This window comes from Mercenaria mercenaria, chromosome 18 (genome assembly GCF_021730395.1).
Source record: "Mercenaria mercenaria strain notata chromosome 18, MADL_Memer_1, whole genome shotgun sequence".
Lineage (NCBI taxonomy): Eukaryota > Metazoa > Mollusca > Bivalvia > Venerida > Veneridae > Mercenaria > Mercenaria mercenaria.
Window position 1 is genome coordinate 42,548,703 of NC_069378.1, and position 16,671 is coordinate 42,565,373.

At 36.6% G+C, this 16,671-nt stretch overlaps 1 protein-coding gene across 1 annotated transcript; it reads right to left on the reverse strand.

Annotated features, from left to right (window-relative positions):
* Positions 1-9,239: 9,239 nt before the first annotated feature.
* LOC123539473 (uncharacterized) lies at positions 9,240-15,815 on the reverse strand. Its single transcript, XM_053529533.1, has 3 exons — positions 14,972-15,815; positions 14,195-14,308; positions 9,240-13,627 (listed from the first exon to the last, which is right to left on the reverse strand). Exon 3 carries the CDS (start codon positions 10,890-10,892, stop codon positions 9,267-9,269), a length of 1,626 nt encoding a protein of 541 aa, XP_053385508.1. The 5' UTR covers positions 10,893-13,627; positions 14,195-14,308; positions 14,972-15,815; the 3' UTR covers positions 9,240-9,266.
* Between the last annotated feature and the right edge of the window lie 856 nt (positions 15,816-16,671).

Here is a 16,671-nt window from a genome sequence, read left to right on the forward strand (position 1 = left end):
CTTACTTCATTTTTCTATTTACCAAAATTATAACACAATTTGGAGAAAATCAAAATATCGTCTTAATTCTTTATACATTCTAAATAATTACGAGAGAAGATAAGCTCTTACGTTTTTGTTCCATTTATAACAAAAGATCGTACTAACAATACGTCGACATACATATTAATGGGTAAACATGTGTAGCACTCTGATGTGGAAAACGTCCCAAGTGCATGCTTTTGTTTTCAATGAGTACTTGTTATAAATGTTTCCACTCCAGATGCAATGCACTACTTATATAGAGTTAAGTCCACTATAATCATCAGTCAGCTGTGATAAAACGAAGCCTTTTGATATGACAAGGGTACATTGAGTGAGCTTATAATTTCTTAACTGCCTTTCAACATCAGACTTGTTTGTTAATTGAGCTCTTGCAAAGGCAGATGAAATTCAAATGCTAGCACAGTTCTTAAAAACACGGCCTGCTCAAATGATTTAGGGATATAATTTAAGTACTGTGAAGTCATTTTTGTTCGCGTAGGACGAAATTTCGCGTATTTCGCGCTACAGACGACGCGCGAATTTAAGACCGCGCTATTTTTTAACCATTCAGTATAGTTATCCGAATTGATTTCTTGTCCGAAATATAGGTATGTTATGAGACCCATGTGTTTCAAATTTTCTCAGAACGTCACAGTTTATAGGCATTTAATCAAAGCTTGTCTTGATAGGGAATTATTTGTTTCTACCAAAATGGATTATGAAATAATAGATTATTTATATTAATTGGTAAATTGGTTATTTTTACGGACGCTTAAGTTACTTATGTTATCATCGTCATGCAAGTGCTAAGAAATATCTATCATTTAATCCTTTACAGAAAACTATGCATTATTTGAATTCATGTGTGTATAAATTCATTCGTCGTCCACAAATTTCAAGTTTATCTCACGGCGTTATTAAATGTAACGGCGCAGCTTTGTAATTATTATTACCGTATAAGTACTTATTTCTGCGGGCTTAATATTCTGCGATTTTTTTCAAAACTGAAGTGGTATAAAATTTCTGCGTACCTTATTTCTGCGGTGTCATCCTTCTCACGTTGATTGGATTTATTTCTGCGGTTCTGTATTCACATAATGGTGTGTAAAATAAAAACGCAAGAAAACAGTCATTTTATAAATATAGTCATGCCAAACAGACACGAAAAATGCTTGAATCTATATTTTGCAAACATTCTCATCTGTGCATTGTAACGGTATGATAATTTTTGTTAATCACGCCTTTTTCAAGTCCCATACGGTAAATATGACTATCACCAGACGGATCGGTTAACAATAGACACAAAGTATACAATGGATTGTGTTTGTCACATAATTTAAGAAAATTGAAACTGGCAGCTGACTGTTCAATAGTGAACAAAAATCAAAACAAATTTGATTTTTTTATTATGTTTATTCAACAGCAAAACAATAATAAAACAGTTCTATTATATTACCGTTACTACTAAATTTTTTAAACTTGCTTCTTCAACCTTCGGCTACATGTGGGACAAAAGCCGATAACGCTATCGGACATTGTCTTATACTTAACCGGATTATAATAGCGGCTTGTATCATCGTATCGCGGCATGTCAGGACAAAATTTTTTGCGGATTTTAAATTTGCGGTCTTATTGTCTTCCGCGGAAAACGCAGAAATAAAGTTCCCGCAGAAAAAAGTACTTATAAGGTATCTGCCATTGTTGTTTTAGGGTAATTGCACAAACGCCATTCATAGTAAAACTTCAAACCCCTTTTACTTTATCCTTTCATACTCTTTCACACTTAACCTAACCAGAGTGTCAATTAACGACAATTATCAGTTGGACTGTTATATTGATTTTTTTTTAAATCAAGGTCATAAACGGCCGCTTAACCATAGTGTCAATTAACAACAATTATCAGTTGGACTGTCATATTTTTTTATCATGGTCATAAACGGTCCGCTTTTATTTACAGGCGGACATGGTAATGACACGTGCGATGCTGGCGATTTCTGAAAAAAAATCTATACAAAATTCTATCTTAAATTGAAAGTGCGCGAATTCAAACCCGCGAGGAACTGTCTCTTTTGCCGTTTGCGCGAAATTTCATGCCAGCGAATTTAAATGACTTAAGTAACTTAAAACAAAATCGTACTCACCTACTTTCAAAATAAGCAAAAAGGGTTGTAAACCTAAAAGAACTTGTCTACCAGTCACAACATTTATAATACTAGTCAGACCAGTGATCCTCAGCATAATGCGATTTGTTTTACTTATACAGATTGTGTCATGTTATTATTCGATTTGTCAGACGCTTACTTTTGACAATGATGTAAAACCTAGTAAAATGTATGAATACAGTAACAGCAACTCTTATACGTATATTCGATCACAACACAATCACTCTTTTGTAACCATTTAATATTTCATACCCGAGCAAGAAATTTTAAACTATGCTGTGCAAGTAAAGTACTAAGGCAATAGATATACTGAATTCTACATTTCAGTTGCCAACATGCATCAAAATACTCGTTTGAAAGCATATTTGGCTATTGTTATCGGATTGGCAATACAAAGTTTCAAATACCATTCTTAGAAACGGATTCTGTGGATCACCCGACGTTCTCTTTCTCCGAAAAAAATTCGACAAGCATACGTTCTGGATAGAAAATAAAATAGAAAAATAACAGTCTTAAAATCTCAATTTTAACTCACGTAGCAAGCACAAATTTAAATCAGTACAATTTATAATTGCTTGGGTGGTAGAAAAGGACAACAACGTAATGTAAAAGCTATGAATTTGGTCAATTATTGTATGATCATTTACAATTCAAAACTGAATAAAAATGTGCCAAATATTCATTCTCAAAGTATACGAAATACTCGTCAGATTGCATTATTTGAGGTATACTTGCTCAAACGTTTCCCAGTGGACATACTACAACACCGCACCTTCCCTACCACTAAATTTAAAGGGAGATACAGATTGTTGAAGTTCTGTAACATCTAATTTGGAATAGATTTTTTCTCTTCAATATATTCATTGCAGTTTTAAGTTTTGTTTTTAACTGGTGTATTTTGTGAAAGGGCTTTTTGAACACAATTTTTGAAATGCGAATTTTTTGTTAGGCATCTGTATAAATATTAAATTCAGTTTTGCTCAGGTAGATAAACTGTCTGAGATGAGCAAAAGCACTATTACTTGTGAGTTTTTACACACTTACAGACCGACCTTTCATTCCATATGAAGTTCAAGTAGGATGCCCGGCAGTGATACTTGCCATGTACATAAACCTGCCCGGCATGCAAACGCCAAATCGAAAGCTGATGATCGTGTCAAACTGAAATATTGACATATTTTTGTTTTAGTATTTGTTCGACTTGCACTGATTCACGTGTCGTTGCTAATTCAATTAGACACCACTTGATGTCAAAGTGAAGAAAGGTGTCGAATCAATGGGTCGAGTAGCTGGCACACTGGGCAGAACAGTTGTAAGGCCAATTTCAGTATATTCTCTTGTCTCCAACCTGCGATAATTTATAGCATATATAATGTCTGGTAAAAATGCCGGCAGTATTAGTATCAATATAGTAGATTGGCTCCGTATAGCTTTCTCCTATGATCTGCTTTTAAATATGAAAAAACGTTTTTTTTTCAGATTTTATATATTGCAGTTTAAAATCCTACACGATAAGAATATGAAATACGTAAAGAACCCATACCAAATGTTGATTCTTTCATATTTTTAAAATTTGCACCCGTCTGCCCCTTTCGGATATATACGTATGTCATGAAATAAAATGTATAATAATATATACATAAAAGTTTCACAAAAGATTATTCTGACAACACAAAAGTGTTTTTGATTCTTGAGTAGCATTTTGTTTCTTGTTGATAAATTTATTGAAATATTGTCGTCGCGTTGATTTCCTCATGGAATAATTTGCATGAAAATTAAAAGGTTTGAAATGCACAACACTTCTAAGGTCAACGATTCATTTTGTACAAAATATGACAGGAGCATAATTATATGAAATGTTCAAATTGAAGTTATTATAGTCATGGTTAACTAATGAATATATATCCATGTCAAGAATACAAACCATTCTTGTTGTTACAATTGAAATCAAACCTGTTTAAAGATAAACCATTTCGCAATAATTTTGCTGATATGGAAACGACGTGCAGTTATGCAACTTCAAGTGTTGAAACACCAAAACATCAACCTAGGACAGATTTTCGTCTGATGCAACGTGACAAATAAATATAGCATTTAATCGGAAATAAGAAACAATGAAAAATGAATAAACAATCCGGTTTTAATATGAATCAATTGAATTTCTGTGTGAAAAAAAACACAACGTGTGCTAAATGTTATTGTAACAGCGTCTTGTCATTCTGTTGTCGCAGCGGAACAACATAATGCGATAAGGAAAATAGAAAAATCGATATGGCGCTTGACACGACATTAAAGACAAACCAAATATAATCAGCGACAAACTTGAGACTTTTAATTTTTTTTTCTTCATTCGTTGTTCCGGGAGCAAAAGAGCGATACGACAACTGCATTGTAAACATAAAATGTCGTTAAAGCAGCATAACATTAAACAGAACGATGGAAGTAGATGTACTGAGAACGCCATTAAAATGGATTAAACAAGGTCGGACGTTTGGCCTAAATGCCTGCAACATTTTTATGTTGTCATGTTGGGTGATCTGTGTGTTGTTTTTGCAAATTGGAATCCTTTCTCCTTTTGAACATAGAAATAATTCTTGTTGTATATGATATATATGCGGCGAAAACTGTTTTTATTCATTTAAGTGTCTAAAATTAGCAAACAATGGTTTATTGATGTCTATGTGTTGATATTTCCTTGAAACAATGCAACTCTAGGCAGTTTAATTAATACAGACGTATATGTAGTTAGAACACGATTCAGAGCACTTATATTTCCTTAAATACATTGAAAACATATTTTACTAGATATTAATGTTCACTGTAAAAACAACAACGAAAACTATAGTTTAATATAAGACATAACTTAACAAAATATAAACTACCCAAAAGTTCGGAAGCGGTAGCAGGTAATCAATTAACTATGAAATTTAAAAATATATTAACATCAATTATACCCGTAATATTGTTACGACTCAGGGGTGTTGCGGAGATGGGTAAGCTATGCGTACTGTAGAACTCTTGGTAAACTTTACTCAAGTAGTCGAAAGGGCAAATAGGGTATAGCCAGGTTGATTCAGTGTACCGTAAAACTAACTAAACCAGAGAGACTAATAAGACCCAGGTTAACAGTTAATGAAATTTATTAATGTTGATATATCATACTCCAGAAAATACAGGTGAAGTCATCACATTAAACAAGCACATCTAACTGATAACAAACGTAGTCACAAATTCTTCTTGATAATAAATGTATTCATATATTGATAGTTAAATTCTGCCAGTATAAGTGCAAACTTGTCAAATAAGATTAAGACTGTTCCGGCTTTCCATAGTTTACAGGTAGCGAAGCGAGTTTCAATGAACTTTGAAAATGTTTTACAAATCAATACTGAGCACTTTTACAGGTACAAAATGCAAGATTTAATATACATCTCATTTTAGATTAATCTATTTATGACTGATCTGGCGTTCCATAACTTGTAAATATTGATGCAGATTCAAAGACACTGTTCAGCAACAGAAATTCCTTCTATAAAATATAGTCACTTATATTCTCAGTACTTTATATAAATCCATTAATTGCCTTTACTTTAAATAAGGCATGAATATGTAAATACATCTGTGTAGATAAAACTTGTAGAAATGTTACTAAATGAGGTATCAAAAAGGGCTTTTATAGACCAATGGCTTTTAATTAATATAAATTCTGATTGCAGAGCAACTTTCTTACATCTATGTTCAGCATAGTGTTCATTTTAATGAAAATCTATTGAAACAAGCCAAACGTGGCTTTAGGTCTGAAAGTTTGAGCTGAAGTCATTGCAGATGGCCAAAATCGGGCCCTTTTATAGTTTTCCAGAGAAAGTGACCCAAAAAGGTTACCAAAACAGTAAAAATGGGTTACTTTGGGTAAATTGACCAAATGGTTAGTGACCGACGGGTCACAGTGACCGAATGGTCACAGTGACCTAAAACGTTAAACTCTGCTGAATACTGCCGTATCATAAAAATGGCGACTTTAAATGGTGTAAGGATGAAAAGAACATCAAAATATGCACCATTGAGTTAATTCTAGCATGTACAAGTGGTTTAAACATCTTAAAAGATGACAACGATAATTTATGTTGCTTAGTAACGGTAAATAGTCCAACAATGCAGTGCGAATAAGGATGCATATCCTGTCAGGAAATGTGACAAATTCAGAGAGTTATCATGAAAATATTGTGATTTATGCAAAATTCAGACTGTACAAAATGATGACACTTATCTTTAACAAACAATTAAGTACTGTAGATTAATTGTGCAAAGTCTATAATGATTCACATGTAGGAAAATGTTACAAAATCTGGATTAAATGTGCGCCAGCCGAAACGGATGTCTCTCGGTAAATGTAAACAGAGTTCGGATAAGATTAAAACAAACATGGAGGTGTATAATATGAGTTTGGTCTGTCATATTATGTAGATCAACACATATGTGTACAATTCTGTGTTTCGTTACTGTCAGCTTGCGAGGGAATGTCTCTTAAACAGTTCAAATCACAGCCAAGATCGATGACTTATTTTATAAAACATGAAAATGGTAAGTCCCCATTGTTCGAGTCGTTACAATACCCCCTTCTTTTTAAGGCAAAACTCCGATTGCCTTACCAAACTACTTTACATATTAACGCGATATTTAAATAATGTCACACTGTATGTCAAAAGTTCGGATATCTGATATTGGTAGTCCTGCCCTTAAATGCACCTCAATACTAAATAGTCCTAATAGTCAAATTTATGCTATATAATTCACACACAATTTATAAAAGAACTTTCAAGTCTTAGTCTTGTAACACTATTGTAGTTTTCATTTTATGTTCAACAGATAAGTCCTAAAACGTTCTACATTATTTGCGGTTCTACGTGTTTCAGGTGAAGTTTGATCAAGCCTTTATTAAAATGATCGACATTGATTCGTCAAGTTCCTTTGGTCATCTCTTGAAAAGTTACGTCACATCTGCTTTGTTCTCGATATTTATCCACGCCCTTCCATATGGGTTTCGCATTCTTCTGGTCATACACTATCGTCTAGGTCATGCATGCCCTCGCAAATGGATAGTCTTCTGGATTCCTTCATCATCAATGGCAGGATATATATATGACTAGGATTGGTAACTGCTTTCGGGACAACCTGATTAGAAATAATGTTAGATTGTTATATGCTGTGCTCAAAGTAGCCCTTCAATGTCATGTGTCTGATACAGATGAATTTCTTTTGTCACTGAAAGCCTATGTTCAGATCATCTTTCTATCTGCACCCTGCTCAACATATTGGAAGTGTGCCCCCTCAACCAATATCCGCCGCTCTTGTCAGGCCCAAGTTTTGGTAGTACTCTGTTATAAGCCAGTGAGTTTCTTGCCATCATAGCCATTACTGCACTGGATGTGTGTACCTGCACCAACATGTCACTGTCACACCGGTCTTGGAATTGTTTTTCTTCATTAATGTTCGGGTCCAAGGCTCTAACAGTTCTACACTGACACTAACAAAAGGTCAACACTTCAAGAGTCGGGCATCATTTGCCACAGGTACCACCATATGGGAGTAGTGCATCAGACATCTTCATTAAACATGAAAGTACCTCAACTTTGTAATATACTGAGTCTGTTACCTAAACAGCTATCACTTCATCCAGCCAGTTGTCTTCCCTCCAGGTCATCTCACTGCTTTTGCAATCAGGCTACATGTACATCCTTCAATAGTTGTAGGGAATTTCTGGAACCCTGAACCAAAATCACTCTTGTAATTACTTATAAAAAATGAGCTGCCTCCCTAGACAAACTTTTAATGAACCACAAACTATAGAAACATTTTCTCATTCTGAGACATGACTTAAGCTTTTTCACACAGCGGTACCTAAAATCACTATATATTTCAAAATTTCACATTTTGTTCTTCTCTAGATTTAACACAAATGAATTCAAATTTGATAATGACATCACACTGAATTACACAACTATCTGCTGAACACAATTTAATGCACTTTTCCATCATAAAAAAAACTGATAAATTTTATTCATATAGAATTTAAACCACAAATATTTCCACTTTAATTTGATTGAAAATAACACTACTAACACTGCCTATTTGAATTTCGATACAAGACTTCTGCTGCTTCAGTGACTACTTCCTTGTTACTTCCAGCTGCATCACCGCATGCTTTTCGCTTGCCCCTTTTGGAACTTCCACTTAAGTAACGGTTATCTTCATCGTGAGGTTTGTGACCATTCTCCAGATTCTGGACCAAACTGCCATCAGACTTCTTGGCAGTCTTTGCCGCAGTTTTCTTCCTATGCTTATGCTGGCCTTTTCTTGGTGCTTTCTTGTGAAAGGGCTCCCCACAAATACCCTCAGTGCTGCAGGAACCTCCAGGTGTTACTTCTCTTGCCATAGGTTCACTGGAGCCTAAAACTGTATTCTCTTTGGATGCATCTGTTGACTGCACCACATAATCAGCTCCATTATCTACATCTTCAGTGCTTTCAACAAACATATCTAATGAAGACTCTTCCATTGCTGGTGCAGTGACATCACAAGCTACCTCTCTGGCAGCTCCACAGCAAGGTTTTGGCAAGCATGGAATCTCCTTCCCTCCCATCACTATCACATTCTTACTTAGTAGTATATCTACTGGACCAGCTTCACTTCCTGCCAAAACGTCACAACCCAGGAATGCATCATTTTCTATGTCTGCTACCACCATTTCTGTCATCATCTGGACTTTCCCCATAGTAAGGTTAAATTCACCCTTTCCCAATGCTTTTTTCTTACTGTCACTTGCACCAGGTAACCTTGATGGTCCTCTCAAAGATGGCCTCTCACCATCCCCCATCCTCTGGTACACCCTGTAAGACAAAATAGACCTTGGGGCCCTTGTATCTATGGTGAATGTCACAGGTTCGCTGTCAACCTCGCCCTGTACATACACACCTTCTCTATGTTCCCATTCAGCTTTATCACTGGTGGCAGCCTCCGACATGACATTTCTTGCTTGATTTATTGCTGTTTTGCCCTCTTTCAAACTACACGAAATCTTCTTTACATGGACCTCTCTCTGGGCGCAAGAGCCGGTCCCTTGTAGTTTAAAGGATCATCTGTTGTTGATTCCTGTGTGGCTACTGGAGAGTCACTCATGAAATTCTTGCTATCTCTGGAAGGACAGTCTCTTGCATAGTGTCCCCTCTCATGACAACTGTAGCATTCAACATCACTTCTGGTTTGTCTATCCTTGGCTCGAGCAAAGGACTGTTCTAATCTCCCCACTCTCTCAATGAGGCATTGTAATAGCTCCTCTTGAGTGTGCTTCTTCTCTACAGGTGTACCAAAGTCTGAACAGCTTGTGTTAAGGTCCAGCACCTTATCACTTGGTACCCTGTTTATAATTTCTGTGTTGTGGTCTGGTTCCACTTCAAGCTCATAGAGGGAATCATCCTGGATCCTGTTTACATGTCGCTCACCATATCTGATACGCCTTTCATTCCTGTTAGTGTTATCTCTGGCATAATCAGGTTTCCAGCTAGAGTTCTCCTGTTTGTAAACATCAGCCTGTCTAGAACTATATCTGCCTTGCCTATCGTATCGGCAACCATTCTTTGTCTGTATCAAATTCACCACATGGTACACTGCTTCGTCGATATCCATGGGCTCTTTGTGATATTCGACCTCAAATTTCGTATCCTGGTCGAGGAGGCCATCAAGGAAACGTCTTACCAGGTCTTCGTCACGAATGTGTCTGTCCCTGTGTCCGTGGGCTTTGCCATAGAGACGTTTGAGCTCGGCTGCATATTCTTCCACCGTCTCACCATGCTTCTGGTTTCTACGGCTAAACTTGGCGGCAAATGACCTACTTGTTTCTATGACCCGGTATCGCCTTGTCAACTCGGACATCAGCTCACTATAGTTGTCCAATATTTCCACCGGTAACTGAGAGAAGACAAACTCACTGGCCTGCCCTTCAATCTTCGGAAGTAGATTATCCAGCTTATCTTCCTCAGTCCAGCCATAACGGTGTGCCATGGCCTCAAATTTTGAAGACCACACAGTCCAGTCCTCTTTGCCCGTGAATGGAGGAATTTTCACATCAGTGTATCTAGGCACGTGACCTCGTGCTTGCCAGGAACGTCCGTGTTCATGTCTAGGTTCAAACCTCTCATTCAGTGTACAATCATTATATGCATGCCTGTTATGCATTCTGCTTTGAAAGGTCTGATTCTCGGGCATGGGCTCTGGGCAGCCATTGTTGACATTCTGGTCAAAGGGTGTCGCCCGAAAATCACCATTGCCTTGGTTTCTCAAACCTGCATGCCGCATGCGCCAAGGTACTTCACCGGCATATCCCATGTCATTTGTCTCGCGATCTGCTTGTAGACCTTGCCTCTGGTTTAGATTTTTGAACTCTGTTACAACATCTCTTAATACCCCCCTGACATCTCTCATCATTCTGCTTACTTGCTCTATTGCCGATCTTTCTTCATTTTCCTGTAAGTGCGATGTGTTAACTGCTACATCTGTTCTGTCGACGGTATGGTATGATGCCTCAGATAGCCTGTCATCCTCTAGCTCAGTACCTGTCATGTGTGACCTTTCATTCTGTTCTGCTTGCCTAAAGAAGATTTGGCCTTGACTGTCCACTGCCTGTGGCTCACATTCGTTGGAAGCTTGCATGATGACTCGGGTTCGTATCACAGGATCCAGACGAAGTTTTCCTTGCTGAATCCCACCGCTGCCACCAAAAATTGTTACGACTCAGGGGTGTTGCGGAGATGGGTAAGCTATGCGTACTGTAGAACTCTTGGTAAACTTTACTCAAGTAGTCGAAAGGGCAAATAGGGTATAGCCAGGTTGATTCAGTGTACCGTAAAACTAACTAAACCAGAGAGACTAATAAGACCCAGGTTAACAGTTAATGAAATTTATTAATGTTGATATATCATACTCCAGAAAATACAGGTGAAGTCATCACATTAAACAAGCACATCTAACTGATAACAAACGTAGTCACAAATTCTTCTTGATAATAAATGTATTCATATATTGATAGTTAAATTCTGCCAGTATAAGTGCAAACTTGTCAAATAAGATTAAGACTGTTCCGGCTTTCCATAGTTTACAGGTAGCGAAGCGAGTTTCAATGAACTTTGAAAATGTTTTACAAATCAATACTGAGCACTTTTACAGGTACAAAATGCAAGATTTAATATACATCTCTTTTTAGATTAATCTATTTATGACTGATCTGGCGTTCCATAACTTGTAAATATTGATGCAGATTCAAAGACACTGTTCAGCAACAGAAATTCCTTCTATAAAATATAGTCACTTATATTCTCAGTACTTTATATAAATCCATTAATTGCCTTTACTTTAAATAAGGCATGAATATGTAAATACATCTGTGTAGATAAAACTTGTAGAAATGTTACTAAATGAGGTATCAAAAAGGGCTTTTATAGACCAATGGCTTTTAATTAATATAAATTCTGATTGCAGAGCAACTTTCTTACATCTATGTTCAGCATAGTGTTCATTTTAATGAAAATCTATTGAAACAAGCCAAACGTGGCTTTAGGTCTGAAAGTTTGAGCTGAAGTTATTGCAGATGGCCAAAATCGGGCCCTTTTATAGTTTTCCAGAGAAAGTGACCCAAAAAGGTTACCAAAACAGTAAAAATGGGTTACTTTGGGTAAATTGACCAAATGGTTAGTGACCGACGGGTCACAGTGACCGAATGGTCACAGTGACCTAAAACGTTAAACTCTGCTGAATACTGCCGTATCATAAAAATGGCGACTTTAAATGGTGTAAGGATGAAAAGAACATCAAAATATGCACCATTGAGTTAATTCTAGCATGTACAAGTGGTTTAAACATCTTAAAAGATGACAACGATAATTTATGTTGCTTAGTAACGGTAAATAGTCCAACAATGCAATGCGAATAAGGATGCATATCCTGTCAGGAAATGTGACAAATTCAGAGAGTTATCATGAAAATATTGTGATTTATGCAAAATTCAGACTGTACAAAATGATGACACTTATCTTTAACAACAATTAAGTACTGTAGATTAATTGTGCAAAGTCTATAATGATTCACATGTAGGAAAATGTTACAAAATCTGGATTAAATGTGCACCAGCCGAAACGGATGTCTCTCGGTAAATGTAAACAGAGTTCGGATAAGATTAAAACGAACATGGAGGTGTATAATATGAGTTTGGTCTGTCATATTATGTAGATCAACACATATGTGTACAATTCTGTGTTTCGTTACTGTCAGCTTGTGAGGGAATGTCTCTTAAACAGTTCAAATCACAGCCAAGATCGATGACTTATTTTATAAAACATGAAAATGGTAAGTCCCCATTGTTCGAGTCGTTACAATATAACGACAAGCTATGCGCTTCCTCTGAAACCCATTCGATTCCATCAGAGGTTTGTCATAGTTCTGTGACGAGAGTTATCGTATGCAAGAGTGGTCGAAGCTTGGAATAGCATACTCCTTATTGCTTAGATAAACACTTTTCTGTGATTGTTTCCTGTCTTTTCTCACTTATCGGACAGAAAAATCTCTATTTTTAGCAGTGCTGGAAAATCTTATCTCACATGGGTTTATTCCACACTCCGCGTGGGAAGTACTTTCTTATTCTTACGCCTTACATCAAGGGAGGTAGATATATGTAAAATCACGAGATCGCTTACATAGAGTTGCTTTCCTTGGCGAGTACAAAATAACGCTTGTGTCAAAAATTGTAAACAATGCATGATTTTTCGGTCGGGGACACTGTTCAAGTGGGATCGAATGGTGAGAAAGGTAAAATAACGGACATCGTTCGCCCACTAGGAACTAATTGCATGTACAAAGTGCAGTTATTCAATGATGGACAAATTATAACGGTGGCAAAACATGAACTGGTGAAGGGTTTACCAGACTGTTTTTTTAACTTTGATAAACAAACAAACAAGAGAACTGCTACAGATACAGTGTCAAGAAATGAAGTCTACACAACATCTTCTAGTTCCATATTTCAGAGAAATGAAACAGATGTATTTGAAGATTCGATCTTGGATGATTTTGACCTTACAGAGCTGAACAACCTGTTCTCCTTTGTTGACAACTCAAACATGCAATCCTTTGATCAGGCTCCTTATGTTGCAGAAAAGTTGTGTGAAATGCCTGCATTCAGCATTGAGTCTCCCACTGAATCTAAGCCTATTTTGCCATTACCAGCACAGGTTAGTTTGAATGATAAATCAAGTGAATTATTAGTAACTGGCCTTGTACCAGTCTTGATTTGAGCAAGCTCCCTTTCTAAACTACAGGTATCATTGATCCACTGCCACATCTTAACACACTTGGCTTTGAAGTCCATTTAAACAAATGCTTCACAGCAATAGAGCCTGAAAATGACAAATATATGTTTAGATGAATCAGCAAAAATGTATTAAAGACCCTGTTTCAAGTATAAATGTTAAAAATTTGCTACTATCTCTGTTCCTAGTACAGTTATTAACAAAATGGGTAATACATGTATGTTAATATAAGTTAGATCTAATACTTGCGTAAAAAGTATTTTTTTCATATACATTTGTATAAAACTTATAGTGAAAAAAATGTGCAGCCAGACCGGGACTCGAACCCGGGGACTCGGAATACCGTTCTGATGCTCTAACGATTGGACTTCCCGGCCGCCTACAGATTTTCTCCCCGTTTTAATATTCAAGTCCTTTACCGTGACATAAAAAAAAATGCTATATTTCACCAGGACTATATGGTATCCACTTGCTAGATGTTCATGTCAAAAAAGCGATTGGTAAATATTGTGTTCAAAATCTGTAACTTATCATATCTTTACTTATTAGGCCAATCGCTTTGTCAGACCTGAAATTGACCAGTACCTCTTAGAAAATGAAAACTCATCAACTAGAAGAAAAACATCAAGTCATCAAAAACTTCTTGAAAATTACCTCGCACTCCAGAATGAGCTTCGTCCAATTCACCAGATACCTGCATCAGAATTGGATGTACACATCTCTCAGTTTTTATCGGTGTTCGCCAAAAGAATGGGAAGGAGTATGAACCTGTAACATTAAGAAGTATGTTGAGTAGCTTTGAACGATATCTAAAGAGACACAATTATGGCATAAGTCTTATCACCGGCTATGAGTTTTCGAAGACCCGTGAAGTCCTAAAATGTAAACAAAAAGACTTAAAAAAGCAAGGTCGTGGTAAGAAACCACATGCTGCTGATGAAATCACTGACGAAGAAATTGATCTGTTGTATGACGCCAAACAATTAGGGCCTGCATCACCGTCATCATTGATAAACACTCTATGGTTTAACAATACCCTGCATTTTGGAATGAGGGCTGGTGCTGCTGAGCACAGAAACTTATGCTGGGGAGATTTGAAGCTGCACTACGACGATGACTTGAAATGTGAATATATTGGGTATCACGAACGCCAAACCAAGACGCGCACTGGCGAAGATATTGGCAATGTCAGGGCATCAAATCCAAGAATGTATGCTACCGGAGACGAAAACAGATGCCCTGTAATGATTTACAAGAAATATGCCAGTAAACGACCTTAAGGAATGCAAAATGATGACAGCCCCTTTTATCTAGCTACAGTAACAAATAGTGAGCTACCAGCTGAGCATGAAAGGTGGTTCATTTCACAGCCCATTGGAGATAACAAAATAAACAATCTTATGACAAAAATGACTGAAAAAGCTAACTTACCTAGTCGTAACAACAAACGCTTGACAAACACCAGTGTCAGAAAGCATTTGTGCCAGAAACTTTTGAACAATAATGTTCCAGATGGTCAAGCAGCCCATGTAACTGGTCACAAAAATCCACATTCTCTAAACAACTACAGGAAGATCACTAACAGGCATCAGCAAAATATGTCCAGAATCGAATCTTGTCTTCAACTGACCAAGACTTGAAAGAGAATGTCATGCCACAGCATAGTAACAATTTAAAACAGCCACAGGATCTCCACCATTCAGCACCAACAAGAAGCTCCCAAGTACACATATCCCAGGCACAACTTCAAGAAACATCCTCCTTCAACATTGACACCAACCGTGCACTGAGTTCCATTTTTGGAAATTCGAACATTTACGGAGGCACATTCAATATTTCTCTGCATATTGACCAACCAAAGAGGCCACGCATTGACCAGTGATAGTTTTCAGCGTCGTTTATGTTGTTTTCACTGAATTCAGCTGTCTGAACTGCATGTATAATATGCCGTGTCTAAAAATAGCTCAAAACTAATCAATTCCGTATTTGACTCCCAACAGCATAATTCACTGTTAACAGTTGTTGTTACATTTCTTAACGCGTTTTCTTCTCCACTGTTATAAGTTAAACATTAAACACTGTTTAATCCGTTAATTTTCTTGAATTTGATAATTTACTGTTGACCTCGCTGTACACTCAAATCGATGATGTGTGATAAGGCTTCATTACGTTATGACTGTATGCGCGACATAAAATAGTTCCGTATTTTCATGCTTCTGTTGTGGTAAGTGAGAAATAGAATCCATCATTGGTGTTCGGTGAAGATCGAAAATCCCAACCCTCGGGCGCACCGCTCAAGTCTTAAACTCGGCACAGCCTCGTTTAAGACTTGAACGGTGCGCCCTAGGGTTGGGATTTTCTGATCTTAACCGAAGACCAATGATGGATTCTCTATATCTTTTATTTGTATATACAGAAACATTTTATCTAGGCGCTGAAATAAAACTTCTACAACAATGACATAACTACTTACGATTCTACGGTTCCAAATAGCAAAAATGAGACATGATTGTATTATCGCGGTGTTCTAATTATAATAAGCAAATATTATGACATGTTGAGAAAGGATTCCAATTTGCTTTAATCATAAAATTATAATTACATTTTTGTCAAAGACGGTCACTGTAATTTACCGTTCTTACCTAGCCCTCTTTTCTCAAGATATTAAACTTTATGTGTGTCCGTTTTATTCAAGATCAAGCAAATATCTCCAGATATACTCGAATCTGATACCTTGATGCACTTCATTACAAAGTTCGACACGTACGGAATAATTTCAGAGGGGGAAAATTAAATTTTGATCATTTCTTAAAAGGCAAGGAAGCCTTTCAATAAGTAAATTTTATATGAAAGCCAACCTCAAGCCTTTCATAATCCAGAAAGAATTTATTTTACTCGGATAGCTATTAAAAAAGCTATGGCAATTTGAAATTTAAGATAATGGCTGTGAGTGTAAGATGTAAAACATGGTAATGTCTTTCATTTATAGAAATTATTTTACAGAAATAAGTCGTACAGTTCAGATATGTATCTAGAAATTTAATAAATCCGACATTTTGTTTTTTGTTGCCATGGAAACAAAATTGCCACTATTTTCATCAAATATTTAAATGCTCATAACTTTCTCTTTT